The sequence below is a fragment of the Osmerus mordax genome, chromosome 9 (assembly GCF_038355195.1).
Source record: "Osmerus mordax isolate fOsmMor3 chromosome 9, fOsmMor3.pri, whole genome shotgun sequence".
In the NCBI taxonomy this organism is placed as follows: Eukaryota; Metazoa; Chordata; class Actinopteri; order Osmeriformes; family Osmeridae; genus Osmerus; species Osmerus mordax.
This window is the reverse complement of record NC_090058.1, coordinates 5954654-5970626: the sequence shown is the minus strand read 5'-3', so window position 1 is coordinate 5970626 and position 15973 is coordinate 5954654. Positions and strand designations below refer to the sequence as shown.

Here is a 15973-nt window from a genome sequence, read left to right as displayed (position 1 = left end):
AGGAGGGGTGGAGTGTGCATGACTGAGCCATCTCCTTGTATCGATGGGCACTCAGCACCTTTATGAAGCCCTAAGTGGTTTCATTTCAGCCGAATTCATTAGCCGAGCGCATTGTGGGTGTGTGTGTCAGTCAGGGCATGTGTGTGTGTGTGTGTGTGTGTGTGAGACGCCGATGCTGGGCTGTCTAGGCTAGGGTCTACAGGGTCCCAGGTCCAGGTGTGTCCACCTGAGAGCCACATGCTTCTGTCTCAACATGTGGGACTTGATTTCATTCTTCTTTTTACTGTCCTCAACTCAGCCTCATCCCTAACTCTGTCTATCTCATGACCTGCTTGTGGAGCTAGCCAATCCTATCCCAGACCTGCTTGTGGAGCTGCAGTAGCGAGATCTTCCTACTATTGGCTCAGAGGCTAGCTCTTAGAGTCCAAAATGCTGTGTACTGTACACCCCAAGCATCACTCAAGACACACACACACACATAGAGTTGATTACAAAACAATTTTCTTGTTACTTAAACATATGCTGGAGCTCCTATTAAGGAGTGTAAATGATGTTTTGCGTTAGCAGAACAGTCCGCTCCTCACATCCAGACACCTGTTCTCAGTGCAAAGGTACATTCTCCAAGCTGTTCTCTATGAATATTAATATCTTCACTATTAGCTCACACTAGTCAAGGTCACAGCCTGAGATAGGTGTCTGTGTGTGAATACAAATAATTTGTATTTTATTTATTATTCATGACAGATGCTAATTTGATGTCTTTATACGGTCCTGCTTAATATGCCAAAGGAATAGGGATGTGTTCCTATGTATTACACACAGTTATTTAAGAGGCACCATTGTCTGTGTGGGTGTGTGTGTCTGTGTGCTGGTGTGCGTGTGTGACGCAATCTACGGGTAGTGTTAATGGAGATGTTGATCTTGTCAAACACAGCTGTCATCATACTGCAGCTACCCAGAGTGGTGCTGTCACCTCTGACCACCTAGCTGCCTCCTCCTCACTGCTGCCTCGCCAGACCACAGCACAGCACACACACAGCACACACACACACATGGAAGTTCTGAACCACATATGGAAGGCCTTACAGCCAGACACAGGTTTCTGTCACGAATATGTGTGTGTTTGGGAGGGTATCTACACTTACCGGTGTGTGTGTGTTTGTGTGTCTTTATATTTGTGTGTGTACATATCTAGATCAACAGTTTGTTTGTGTGTGTTTGTATATGTGCAGGCCTGTGTTTGTATGTGTGCGTGTGCGCGCGCATGTGTGCGTCATTTCAAAGTGCAGGGCTTGTTTGTGTGTGGGGCTGGGGCAGCCTTTAGCGTGTGTCCCTGACTGAGATCGATCGTCCCAGCCTGCCCAGTTCTAACCTTGAGGTAAACTGCCATAATGAGAGCACATCTGAGGGCATCGACTCTGACCTGACAGGACTGACACTCTCCCAGCAGCCAGCCAGCCAGCCAGCCAGCCACAGGCCCTGCGTGGTGAGGGGGACAGGGGAGGTGAAGGGGGGTACAGAATATCGGAAATAACAGACCTCATCCTCTCCCCCTTGCCTATCTTTTTACTGCCTCCTTCCATCCTCTGTTTCTTTTGCTCTTGCTATCTCTCTCTCTTTCTCCGTCTCTGTGAGTTTTGTGGCTGGGGATTGTGTCAGCTATCGTGTGTGTAAATAAGCCTAGCACATTTGTGAACAGTGCAAAGTTGGATGTGTGGGTTTGGGTGTTTTTTGCAGATATTTTCTCAGGCTACCCTTTTAGCGTGTGGTTGGTCATGGAGTAATGACTTCCCTCCTGTGTGTGTGTGTGTGTGTGTGTGTGTGTGTGTGTTTGTGTGTGTGTGTGTATGTAGCTGACTGCAGCCCTCCTGTGTGCTTGGCTGTGTTGAGCTGGAATGAGAGTGTACTTGTATTGATCGCACAAAGGCTGTGAGGTGGAGAAGGAACACAGCGGGTGTGGGCCCAGTGCCAGAAGAGTAAGCCCCTGTGTGTGTGTGTGTGTGTGTGTGTGTGCGTGTGTGCGTGTGTGTGCGTGTCTGTGCGTTTGAACCACAGCTGTGCCTTCACTCTGGGTCTCTGAGCGCAGCACTAGGGATGTAGGGGGTTGAGCCCTCTGGGATAGAGGAAGGGGGGGGGGGGGGGGTCGGGAATGTCACAAGGCTGCCCAACAATACTTTACACACACACACAGGGACACATACCTCACACACACCCTCACACACTCACCCATCTCACACACACTCACCCACACCTCAGCCCTCACACCCTCCTGCCAGAGTGACTCCCAGTGGCCTCTTTATGAGGGAGCTGAAGATCTGGTGTCCTACTGTGAGCCCCTTTTAATTAGAGCCCTGGTGTTCAGCAGCCCCCTTTGACTCCATGTCACAGCAGCGCATGCACACACACACACACACACACAAAGGCAAACACAACACAATCATAGACGTAATACTTGCAAAAACCCCAACCACACTCTTTTGCTCTTTGCTCTCTCCGTCTGACTCGCACACAAGCCACACTGACACACACACTCCAACAGTTGTGTGATATTATAGGCCAGACAGCCGTGGTGCGGGGGGGAAATATCCTCCAGATGTGTTTGCAGTGTGAGCCTCGCCCCCTCCCCCCCCCCCCCCTCTCTCTGCCCTCCCAGTCAAGGAGACAAACACACACTTCAACAAACATTTCCACGTCCCCATACGCACAGCCTCACCCATGTGTCACACTAGCATGGCGCTGAGTTCCACGTGAGCATTGCCTACTGTGTGATTGATGGTTTCCACATCTCCTTTTTCAACACACTGTAAGACGTGAAGCCACCTCTTCACCACACTGACCTCAGTTATGTTGTTGTCCCCGTGTCCTCTGCTGTGTCCATGCCCAGGCTGGATAGTTGGGCCTAACTCTAAGCTGCTTGCGTTTGTAAGTCTTGACCTACAGACGCTAGTTGATTAAGAACAATGGTGGAGGCTGTTATGTTGGATCAGAGCGAGAATGTTCCGGTAAAGTTCCTAAAGCCTCCTCGGGGTGTGCCACCCCGTCCAACGCCGTGCTCGATAAGCAGCATGACCATGACCTGGGGGCTTAAGACTGCTACACACACACACACACTGTCCTGAGGTCTGGGCCTGTCCCTCATGCAGTGACATGGGTACGCAGGTCGTTGTGAAAGCTGAGGCAGGAGGAGAGGGGTTTGAGAGGAGCAGGGGGAGGGAGACGGCATGGGAGGAAGAGTGCGCAGAGGGGAAGGAGACAGCTGATGTCCTGCCTCTGGTCTGGTGGGCTGCGAGCTCTGGTGAGCTCTGACGTCACCGCGCCTCCCTGGGAGGACTGCCCACACGGCCCTCGACAGGTGGGGCTCAGAGGGAGAGGGAGGGAGCGAAGGAATGAAAGGGAGACCGAGGGAGAGAGGCAGGGAGGGGAGAGAGACACAGTGGCAGCAGCAGACTAAACACCACAAATCCCAGCTGCCAGCCAGACCTGCCCAACAACGTCCCCACCCCCCACCACACCACCCACCCCCCACCCACCCACCCCCCTCTTCTGACTGCACCATGAAAGACAAAAACAAGGACACATTTTCACTTCCTCTTTCCTTTAAAAATAAAAAAGAAGAAATCTCTCCTATAAACGTCATTCGCTCAGAACCCTGACCGAGGCAGTGGCTATGCTTCATATCGACCCTGCCTCTGTCTGCCTCTCTCTCTGAGCTCCACACAGACCCCCCCCCACACTGTTTATATTCCTATTGTTTTTAAAGATTTTCTCTCTGCCCAGGGTTGTGGATATATTGCCAAAAGCAAGAAAGGAAGCTGGGGAAGGAGGACGAAAAAGGGAAGTTTTGCTGGAGGACATTTGTAGAGGCAGCTTTTTACGCCTTTCCCCCCCTGCTCCCTAAACACATACTATTTCTGCTCTTTAAATATTGAGAATCATTGAAAATTCCTCTGCTCGGCTCTTTCATGCTCCAAACTGTAGCGAGGCCACTGGGATGCCACTTGCACCACAGCTGACCCAGGCTTGAACCTGAACCTTCTCCTTTTTCCTGCTTGTTTCCCCAGGGTGGCTGGCGGGTCTGTGTCCAGCGCCTACCATGGCTGCAGGTCCAGATGCTGCTTGTCTACCCCCCCCACTCCCCGTTGCAAGTCACGTGTTTTTGTAAATGTTGTTGTGCTTATGTGCTGAGGTTTTTGTCTGTTCCCACACTGTACTCCTCTAGGAGCATTGTCTGGGTGTTGCCTTTTTCTCTCCTCCTCTCTCCTCATGTTATGCTCGTCCTGTCTACCCCCTTGTCATGTTTGTGTATTAGAAACTGCAAGTGGCAGCTCGGATCTAAGATGGATTCGAGAGACCGCAGATAGAGTGCGGCTAGTTTGGTTTGTTAAACGTTTTAGATCAACACTTGTATTATTGTTTTTGTTGATTTTATGTAAAGCACTTTGAGCTGCAATTCTTGTATGGAAAGTGCTATATAAATAAAGTCTTACTTACTTACTTACTTACTCCTTTAGAACTGCTGCTTCATACTGTCCTTTTTGGCTAAGGTCCCTACTGACAGCATGTCCCTCTCTGGACTGGACCCCTGGGCCCTCAGAGAGACAGACCCCCACTCCCACTACACCCATCCTACTCTTACTCTTCTCTCTCCATTACTCTGATTTCATTCTCCCTGTAAAGCCCAGGAAGGGCTCACTCAGGATCTCTTGTTCTCATTCCTCATTGAGGGGCGTCCCTTTTAGAGGACTTTGTTGCTTGGTCTTTTTATTGCTTGGATGCCTGTGTGTTGGCCGTCTGAGCGGTACAAGCTGGGAGAGCCTGGGAGCCAGGGCTGGCTCTCCAGAATAGACCCGAGCTCGAAGAAGGCTTGAATAGTCTCTGTAAGAAGCGGGGCAGGGTACAGTGGAGTAGAAGACTGCAGAGCAGAGCAGAGTAGAGTAGAGTAGATTGCAGCTGGGTACAGTAGAGTGGGCTGGGAGGTTTGAGGAGACAGTTATTACTTAACAGGCCCTGTTTTATGTGGCAGGAGCCCCTCTGTGTTTTAATGAGCTGTTAGAGGAGAGGCTGGAGAGAGCCATGCCAGAAAGAGAGAGAGGAAAGAGAGAGAACAAAAGAGAGGAGAGACAGGGGCGTGAAATCGAGAGCAAGAGAGTGAGGAAGAGAGAGAGAGAGAGAGAGAGAGAGAGAGAGAGAGAGAGAGAGAGAGAGAGAGAGAGAGAGAGAGAGAGAGAGAGAGAGAGAGAAAGAGAGAGAGAGAGAGTCTGAAAGGGGAGGCTTTCCAGAGTTTTTCTTCAGTCCTAATTGGGTGGTAAGGGTTCCCCTTTGATGTAGGGGCACTAACAGGCAGGTACTGCAACTTCCAGGTGCTGCAGCATTCTCCCTCTGTCCCTCTGTCCATCCCTCCGACCGCCTCTCTTCTCAGTGAAGAGTTTAGCTCTATTTCTGGCAGTTCCCCTGTCACCATTTACTTACCCAGACTCAGAGGACACGGAGTTTAGACATTGTAGAAAATATAGCGTTTGTTTCTGTTTCGTAGTTTTTTTCTCTCATTTTGCTCAAATTTGGATGAAGTTTAGACAAAGTTTAGACCAACAAAAAAAACAACCTCAAGCCATTTAAATTCCACATAGTGCTTACAGTAAGCTAGCAGAGCACTGTGTCTATGTGTCAGGGGTTGAGGTGTATGGGGGTGAGGGTGCCTGGCCAAGGTCCTTCCTTCCATATTTACCTCTTTCAGAAAGGGTTTCGTGTGTGCAGCTAAATGAGATTGGCAGTTTGCTGGGTGCTGATAAAATGACTGAGACTAGTGTGTGTCAGTGGGAGAGAGGCGGGGCACGCGCGCGCAGAGAAGGACCATACTCCAGGAAGGTTCTTTTTTTTCTGTTTGAATAACAAGTTCCTTCACTACAGCACAGCTTTGTAATACAATGTGTAGGTGTACGTGCGTATGTGTGTGTGTTTGTGTGTGCAAATGTGTTTGTGTATGTGCTGCTGTGTATCATTTCCCCAGTGACAGGCAGGGACATGCCCCCTCCCTCCTCAGGGACAGTTTTATGGCCGCTCTCTATGGCCTCTCTGTCACCAGGCCACAATGGAGACCAGATAAATAATCAGATAGTATGGCAGCAGGCTGGGGGAGGAGTTTGGGGTCGAGGCGGGTAGTTGGAGGCTAGGGGGGAGGCTGAAGGGGGCTGGAGGGAGGCTGGAGGGAAGGCTAGGTGGAGGACGTGGGCTAGGGGCAAGACTGTGGTGGTGTTCTAAACAGTGAACATGTCAGACAGATAGGATGAGAAGGACATGGGCAATGCAAGCTTGCCTCACCCTTATCTCTCAACCCTTTCCTCCCACACACACACACACACCCAGGGCTCGAAATTAATGGTGTCCCGTCGTTCCGGAGACCATGAAAAAGATGTCTGGGACAGTTCAGACCTTGGGACAACTGCAGGACAATAGACCATAACAATATAAAATGAATGATTGGTTCAACACATTTTTTCAACCTTTCGAAATCTTTTCAACAAAAAAAATTTAACCTTTCAAAACTTTTTTTCTAAACGTTTTCGTCACACACGAAATGAGAGGAGAGAGGAGGAGAGGGGAGAACAGAGAAAATATATTTTCAACCTTTTGAAACTTTTTTTTAAAATAAATGCTAAATTCACCATCCCAAACTGAACTAATTTTAGATCTGTCCCAAAATATTCTAATGGTTTGAAAAAAGTTTTGGAAAATAAGTTTCGAAAAGTTGAAAAAATGTTTTAGAAAACCTTCTTTTCAACCTTTAGAAACTTCTGCACACACCACACACTACAGAGTGAATATCACTGCAGCTCAGGTCACTGAACATGCCGAGTGTGTGTCATGCATCACCATGCTGCCATGCAACAATGGAGCAGTCTGTGAGATGACACACCACATGTGATCCACATGACTGGGTGGGCCTTCCATACACACAGGGCCATCTGACTGGCAGTGGTAGGGTTGAAGACACCAATGCAGCTGTTCTGTATGTTAGATGTGCAGCGTTAGAGAAAGTCAGGACTGCCAGTTGAATTCCGTGAGTTTTTTGTGTTTGGAAATCAGTCTGAAACATTCTCACAGTAGCCACATCAGATGCTGCAGAAGCCTGTGAAATATTCTGTCAGACCAGCTCTGCTGAAACAAGTGTATCTGCTCACCTGCTGTAAAGGTTCCACCCCAGTACTGGGGAGGTTTTTCCATCTGTGTTTCTGCCCGTCTTTCTGACTGTGTGTGTCTGCTTGTCTGTGTGTGTGTGTGTGTGTGTGTGTGTGTGTGTGTGTGTGTGTGTGTGTGTGTGTGAGTGAGTGTCTGCTGTCTGTCTGTCTGTCCACCTGCCTGACTAGGTACTTGCCTCTCAGTGTTGGTATTGGCTAACCCCTGCCTGTCTGTCCATCCTTCTCTCCGCCTGTCCAGTCAACTCTGGGGACGGGATCGACTACAGCCAGCAGAAGCGGGAGAACATCGGTGACCTGATCCAGGAGACCCTGGAGGTGTTTGAGCGCTACGGGGGCGAGGACGCCTTCATCAACATCAAGTACATGGTTCCCACCTACGAGTCCTGCATGCTCAACTGAGCATGACTCCCCCCCCATTCACACACACACACACACCTCTACACCCCCCCCCCCCCCCTAGCCTGTTACCTATTAAATTCACAACTGCAGGTCATTATAGTTTTTCAGCTGTCTGTGTCTCAGGATGCCACGGCATGTTTGTACTGCTGTCACACTATCCTCTGTGAAAACAGTAGTTCAGAAAGCAAAACAACAGAACAACAAAGAAACCAGAAAACAAAAACAACTGTGTTTGTCTCTCATTAAAGCGTGATTGTCAGATTCATGTCACTCTCTACATGTTCATTTCTAAATGCCTCTGGGGTACACTGGCTGAGTTTGCCCTCATTTAGCCAGGTTTGGTTGTGTAGTCTCTGTGAGGTACAGCGCACTGAACTTCAATCATAAAAACACAAAGGCAGATGGATGGATGGACGGGTGGACAGAGAGGGGCATCGGCTGTGCTGAAGCTGTTTCCCTGTGTGAGGCTGTGCTGAAGCTGTTTCCCTGTGTGAGTCGAGGCAGGAAGCCAATACTGACACTCCTGTGAGAACCTCGGCTGGAGGTGGAGCATGCCCAGGCATGCTGGGAAATGCCTTGAAGAATGAAGGCTGGCAGCATTCCTGTCTTCCGCTCACACACATACACACACACACACACACACTCACACACACACAGACACACACACACACACCTCTACAGGTAACCTCACTCACTCATTGTTGGTATCTATGCGTGTGTGTTGTTTGTCTAGAACATTCAGTAACCATGAGGGAAGGAAGAAGGAAAGACACCATGTCTTTCCTGCGTGTGAGGAATGCACCCATACTTCCACTGCGCTACTGTCTCCAGTCCCTTTCATCCCATGTCCTCCTACTGTACAGTAGTTATAATGAGATTCCTGCTCAGAGCTCCCAGTCACAATGAGTGCTTCTTCCCAGACACAATGACAGCATTAGTCAGACTGCTGTTCACAGGGCACAGCCAGGACCCACAGCAGAAAGCCTGCCTAATTGATTTCTGACTCGCACAACAAGGACACTCGGAGCACAGCCTCTTAATGCAAGGCATGTCTCAAACCAAACCACTTCACAGACTTGCAGAGGAAGTACTGAATGTTGTCAAGAAGAGAAGGCTTCAACTTCAATTTCAAACCGTGCTGTTCCTCAGTTTTGTGTACTATGTGACTCGTTATTATATTCGTCTCCTCGTTTTCTTTCCTGCCTAAAAGAGATTAACAAATGCAAAAAGAATGTGTCAGAGTACATGCAGGACAATAAATCATGTTGACATAAATCATGTTTCCGAGCAGCTCCATGGGCTTTTCAGGTGTTGTGTTTTGTGTGCAGCCCTGTCAAGCCTCCCCTCAGATCATTCCAGAGTACGGTAGGAGGTAAGGAGTCCTCTACCTGGGTATGAATGACCGGCAGATCCACATTCCATTCATTCAATGATTCATTCAGAGAGGAGCAGTATGGAGAGCTACAAAGACATGTTGCCCAAAACAACCTCCCAGCAAGCAACAATAATATATTTCACGGCGAGTACAATCATTTTAAGACAGTTACAACAAACCAACAAAAGCAACAAGTCTCTCAATAAGAGACATTGTGATCCTGGAGGAAACTAACATCAGGTCCAGCCAATCATTCCTAAGTGCCGTTGTACTCCCGGATCATCTGTTGTTCCTAGAGCCCAGATCAACTCTGGAACATCTTCCTCATGCTCGCTCCGCCTGATTTCTCTCTACTAAGGGCGGAGTTCACTCACTCACACACACACACACACACATACGTGGGCTTGTGCTGCTCCATCATCCACCATGATAGATCCACCATCATGCTCTCCCACCATGGGCCAGGCTTGTGAGTTTAAGATGTTGAATCACCTAGTAAACAACACTCCTAGGTCTACATGGATGAAAAGATTGTCTGAATTATAGAGATTCAAATTGCACCATCTCTGGTTTTCACTCAGTGGTTGCAGGAGACCATATGTGATGCCCTTGGAAGACAAAGGAATATGCGAACACATTAGGTATGTTGGTATGATGTACAGCTGTGTAAAACCTATAACCTACCAATAACACTAAAACATTACTATTACAACTGCTAAGCAGCAACAAAAGCATATCAAATATGACATAACATGACATGAAGCTGTCCCAAACCAAATTTACAGGAACACAGCTTTTATGATCATTAAAGTGGCAGTAAAGCAGAACTGAAAATGAGTTGTAAGTTCATCACACCACAGAAGAATGTGTTGTTAACTACTCATCCAAATTCGAATGAAAAAAACAGACAAGTATGTTAATTAGGCTTTGAAATTGTGAGAAAATCAGCAGTCTTCTCTGCTTGAGACTGGGGGGGGCGGGTGTGTCGCCTGAAGGAGGAAGCTCCGCCTCCTCGAATTTATTGAATTTAGCAACAACAGCAACAACTAGCTAATTCAATTGCAGATATCAGAACAGACTTACCTGCAGTCTCTGAGTGTTTTATGTTTTACTTTGTTACTGTTTCTTACTTTGTCTATGCATTGTACCAGCTGAGTAACAGCAGGTTATATAAACGGTCTATGATCTGACGTAGATAGGTGGCTGTGAAGTAGATAGGTTGGGTTTTGCCCCGCCTAAACAAAACCTGAGCTGAAAACGGGTGAGAAACTGTTCAACGGTCTTACTCCACTTTTCAGTGCAACAAAGTTTTAGAGCTTTGCACATGCTTTCAGCAACTTATTCATAAGTATATAATGTACTGAGAAGCAAATCATGGAATTTGCTTTACAGCACCTTTAAGTCTTCACCAGTTTACCTCCCAATCCAACTGTGGACACTACTCCTCAAGGGGTGTGTGCTAGAAAGTGAAGACAGTCTTTTTGGAACAACTACTTCCACAGGGGAGGGAATTCTTCTCCCTTTAGCATTGTCATCAAGGTGCAAATTAACAAATGTCTCCATGTCCAGGGAGAAAGGAGTTAGATTATTCAGATCTCTACCAATACAGCCCTAGACATCTGTGTGTGTGACACCCAATATAGCAGCACAGAAACTGCTCATGCAAGTGAACTGTGAAATGAGCAGGAAGAGATGTAGAGATAGAGGGAAAGAGAGAGAGTAAATAAGGCGTTATTTGGCCTCGTCTGAAGCGTTTCAGTACACTGGCTCTGATTGGCCAGCCTCTCAGACACTCACGCACTGCTGAGGAAAGCCCAGCATGAAATGAAATGAGCTGCATGGTTTTTCTTCTTCTCCCCCCCCCCCCTTCCCCTTGCTTCTTTCTTTGTTCCTGGAAATGAAATGAGTAGAAAAAAGACAGCACAGAAAGTTCATTTTGGAGAACATTGTGTTGATCATAACCTGACCTCCCGGCTCATGCAGTAATGAGCTGTTTCTCATTCCGTCTCCCGACTCGCGGTCACACAAACACATACGGCCTTCACTTTGTTTCCAGACTGCAGAATAGATTGAACCAGCGTGATTCTGCTCTCTTAAGAACATTCTAGAATCTGACTGTTGATGAACAGATTGTAGGTTCAGATCATTTCAGTGGATTGTATGATTACGTTCCTATTGTGTGGAGACAGATCATCCGACATATGTAGGTTGTCAGTGAGTGGGGGGTAGTATCCACCAACATGTGATTCAAACATTTTGTAGTTTTGGTAACCGTCCTGATACGAGTGGAGCAGATTAGGGAATTTCAAGCTCTGCTAAAACCTCACTCTCATCCAAGGTATGAAGTCACTGATCCTGTTTGGGCCATGCTGTGCTGTAGTTTTCCTCAAGTGTGTGTGTGTGTGTGTGTCAGGGAGTAGCCTCCCAGCCTTCTCCACCCTTGCCATCTCAGGGGAATGGGGGTGTTCCTGGAAGAGTTCAACAGCCAACTCTAATCCTGTCCTAATCCTGCCCTCTGCTGTAATCTGAGCCTGTCAGAGGGGGTCACCCCGGGCATGCCTGGGGGAGGGCACGGTCACTCAGCACTGATTGCTAAAATTAGCCCGGCCAGCTTTGGCCCTTAACAGCTGCCCCTGCCACTACCCCTACCCCTACCACTTGTTTAGCCTAGCAGTCACTACCCCCCAAACACCCCCACCCCCACAGGGGCTAGCTCTGTTGCTCAGGGGCTAGCTCTGTGTTAGCGCTTGGTTAGCTACGTTAGCTGAAAGGTGACTTTCCCATCCCTTAGTCTAGAGTTGAGCTCAGCTGCATAGCCGGAGTGTGTCCTTGTGCTTCTGTCTCGCTGCATCACAGCAGTGGCAGCAGAACAAAAGCTTTGTGTATGGCGAGTCACACTACAAAGAGACTGGCTGGTGGTACACAGTTTACCTAGAATAGAGGGAGAGAGAGCAGGGGGGGGGGGGGGGGGGGGGGGGGTAGAGAGTCTAGAGACGATGAATGAAGTGAGAAAGCAAAAAGAGGCAGAGTGAGAACATTCCGGGCAGAGAAACGAGCGTGAGAGAGTAGAAACGGCTGAGAGAAACGGCTAGGAGAGAGCGGTAGCGGAAGAGATTGCAGACATCAAGAGAGACATTGCAGCTGAGTGTGCGGTGACGAGAGTGTCACGGGTGTGGCAGAGCAAGTGGACCCAAATGCAGGAGAAAGCAGGCAGACCGGCTCCAAAGAAAATATGCAACTAATGTCCTCAGAAGCTGGCAAAGTCGACAGGAAACACGTAGGGGCAGGAACAGCCTACGCAGGGTAAAAAAGAACTAACGATCAGACAAAGACTGACAAGGGGACGTAATAACAGGGGAGGTCTGCAACTATGCACAACCGCTGGGTGATTACAGACGAGACAGGTGAGTTGGTGGGGCTACGAAACAAGGGAGAGAGGGAGAGAGACTGAAATGCCCTCACGACAGGCGCACGCAAGCAACCGACAGGCAAAACACAATGGAGGCCATGATACAGCGACAGCATTGAGGGAATCCAGGTGAAAGAAATGGATTGTGGGAGAGTGGAGGTGTGTGTGTGTTTGACAGCAACTGCGTCAACAGGATGGACGGACAGACAGACGGACGGAGGGGTTGGGGCAGTTGTTTCACCTGAACGCCTGCCCAGAGTGAGCTGTCCAGTCTGCCCGGAGATTTAGGAGCAGTCAGCTGCAGAGAAGAGAGAGAGAGAGAGAGAGAGAGAGAGAGAGAGAGAGAGAGAGAGAGAGAGAGAGAGAGAGAGAGAGAGAGAGAGGAGACGTTAGCCGGCTGCTTGTCGTGCTCACTCACCCAGCCAGACATACAGAGGACAGAGGACACCTCAGCCGACAACTGGGCTTTTACGACACCGCTGGGTTTACTCGCCTGTATAAACATAAAGCTAGATGGGATTGTGCCTGCCTGTATCTGTCACTTTGGGTGGGTTTGTGGTTGCCGTCAAGGACCTATCCTTTGATGTGGCGTATGTACACAAGCTGTTTCACCAAGGGCCCACTACAAAGAATGCTTGTGCTGCGGTTCTGCATGCCCAGTCCAAGCCTAAAGCAGGTGAATAACACACACACACACACACACAAACATACACAGACAGACACACACTCACACATATGCCTTATCTATGTAGTGTGGAGCAACCATGCCTCTCAGCACTGCTCTCCTATCAAAAGACAGATTGTTAGAAGCAACAATGAAGCAGGGGAGAGAGGAGAACAGCACAACAGAAATAAACGCCCCCCCGGGAACCATCCGTCTTCTTCTAGTCACTCTGGTAGAGAGAAAAAGGGAAGGAGAGACAGAGGGGAAGAGAGAGAGAGAGAGAGGGCGGGGGGAGAGGGAGAGAGAGAGGGCGGGGGAGAGAGAGAGGGCGGGGGGAGAGGGAGAGAGAGAAAGAGAGAGAGAGGGGGGGGGGGGGAGGGAGGGTTGGAGAGAAAAAGAGAAAGAATAGTGGAAGGAAGTAAGGAAGGGAGGGAAAGAGTCGTCCCAGAGCCATGGAGCACGTGCAGAAGGAGGACACAAGTGCCATTTATCTCCCTCCTGCTCCATCCTGCAGGTGTCAGCGCACAGACTCAATCCCAAACAACAGCAGGGCGACGTCAACACCTTCCCGTGGAACTGGATTGGGTTTGGGCCTCATACTGCTCTGTAAATATGACCTCCTTTAGGTATTATTAAACTGAGAAGAGTCCCTAACCCAATATCCTGTGTTCTTTCCGCTTCTAAATTGTAGTGATGTGCTGTGTTGTTGGTGTTGGCGGAGTGATTGCAGGATTATGTTGTGTGTTCTTATCAATGTGGAGCAGTCTGTGTTAAGATCTCAGAGGAGAACACACCACAGGATCAATCCCTCTCTCGCTCAATCTCTGGAGGGAAGAAATCAATGGAGATCCTCTCTTCTGCATCTTCCTCTTCCTCCTCTGCAGGTGTCCTTATCAGTCACAAACACTCTCACCCTCTGCTCTTTTGCCTCTAGTACACACACATACACATGCACATCCACACACTCATCCGGGGAAAGTTGTTGTTTTTATGGTTTGTCCTCCACCTGTCAGAATGGCCGAGGTCGTAACTCTGATGTGTGTGTTGTCATTCGCCGGCGTTGATTGATGATTGGCAGGATTGGAGGAGATTTGTCCTATCAGAACACTCCATCAGTGGTGGCTGGAGCTTTCCCCACTTGTTGTGACAACAGGCAGGGGTGTCATTCCCCAGACCAGGACCGGGACCAGGACCAGGACAACAAGGAGACCTTCAACTGCGACATTGTTTGGAGCCTAAGCTAGGTAGGGTTAGGGCAGTGTGGAGAAGGCGCCATCCATCATGTGATGTCTGTCACCACCCAGCTGACTGGCTGACAGGATTAGAAATCTAATCCCAGTTCTTGTGAACAGGTTTTGGATGTTTGCTTGGAGTCTTCAATCTAGTGTAAGTCATTGAATTCGCTTATTTTTCTTTGTATTAGATTCTCAAACAATGCTTACTGTGTCTCTTTCTCTCCCCCACTGTCTCCCTACCTCTCTCTCTGAATGACCCAGATTTTGGTAACGCACATTGGCCTGAAGTAAAACTGGATACAGTAGGGAAAGGAAATGGTTTTGTTTTGTGTCTGTTTACTGTCAGGAGCCGGTGGGTTTGTGTTGTGCTGTGGTAGAGACACAGCCTTATCTCAGCCAGCTTAGCAGGAAGTTTGTCCCCTGGGCTCAGTGCCTTCTCTCTGGACCTCTGTCTACCACTTCCCCCTCTCCCTGCTCCCACTAACAGCCCAGGGTTGCCTCCTGGATCCATGCTAACCCCCTTTTCAAAAGGGGCTAAACACATGTTCATTAATTATCCGAAGCTCTCTTAATTGGATTAATTGTTGAATGGAACCCGTGTTATTAAAAAATGACGAAAACACAGGCGCTGGCGGAGCAATGGGGGGATTAGTATCTCTCCTCGTCACTTATAGGCTGCTGACACACATACACACGTACGTATGCACACACGCATACATATACAGACACACACAGACCCCCCCTCCACACACACACACACACACACACTACAGGACCACATGACCTATCTCAGAAGGAACCGCACTAGGCAAGGTGCAAATTACCATGCGCGCTGATTGAGATAAGAACTAAACCCATATTCAAAGCCTGAAATAAATGCCAGATCTTTTTGATGCCAGAAGTCTCTGACTTTTTTCTTTTCTTCTTCACTTGTGTTCAAAGACAGTCAGACGAAGAAGAAAAAAACATGAAGCAAACACCATGAACAATTTAGTTATCTCTTTAAACCACATAAATGAAGGACCTTCTCAGTCCATTTCCTATCTCTTCCCTCTCAGCCAGCCTCTTTTTGAAGCCAGAGGAATCTTCATCTCTCCTTTAAGTGAAAACCCAGACTTGTCTGTTATGTTTTCACCTCACCACCTGTAGTTTTAGATGGCGTCTGTATGAAAGACATACCATACCTCAATGTTATGGTTTCAGTAGGTAAGACCCCCCCCCCCACACACACACACACACACACAACACCACCTCTAGCTAACTCAAGTTATCTGTAGGAATTTGTGTGGTATCCCCTCTTTAAAGGAGAGACCAGCGTCTAAGTCCCAGAGGTGTATTCTTGAGCCTGACATACTACAGATATCTAAACTGAGAGGTCAGAGTGCAGCTGTTTGAGTATTCATACGCTAGTCCAGGGACTACTTTCACAAAGACAGAGAGGCAAGCGGACAAATTGAAAGAAGGGGAAGGTCAGATCTCAGATTTAGCTGGGCCCCACTCACACTGGACAGCTGCCAGAAGCAGCGCATAGCTGTGGGCTTCATGTGTATTAGTGAATTACAAAGACAGACTGTTGAAGACAGTCTCTATAACTAGGGTGTGTGTACATGTGTGTGTGTGAGCCATTGATTATTGTATTACTATTCTATTGAAAAGGTCTTTCCAAGGTGATATTTAAAAAGGTCTTTCCAAGGA

The 15973-nt window shown here is 48.4% G+C and overlaps 1 protein-coding gene across 1 annotated transcript in view; it reads left to right on the top strand.

Annotated features, from left to right (window-relative positions):
* Nucleotides 1-7860, top strand: part of pacrg (PARK2 co-regulated) — a 75481-nt gene extending 67621 nt beyond the window's left edge. Inside the window, exon 5 of the mRNA XM_067243274.1 lies at nt 7435-7860. Coding sequence (XP_067099375.1) covers nt 7435-7595 — 161 coding nt within the window. The 3' untranslated portion in view covers nt 7596-7860. The remainder of the gene's footprint in view (nt 1-7434) is intronic.
* The last annotated feature ends 8113 nt before the right edge of the window (nt 7861-15973 follow it).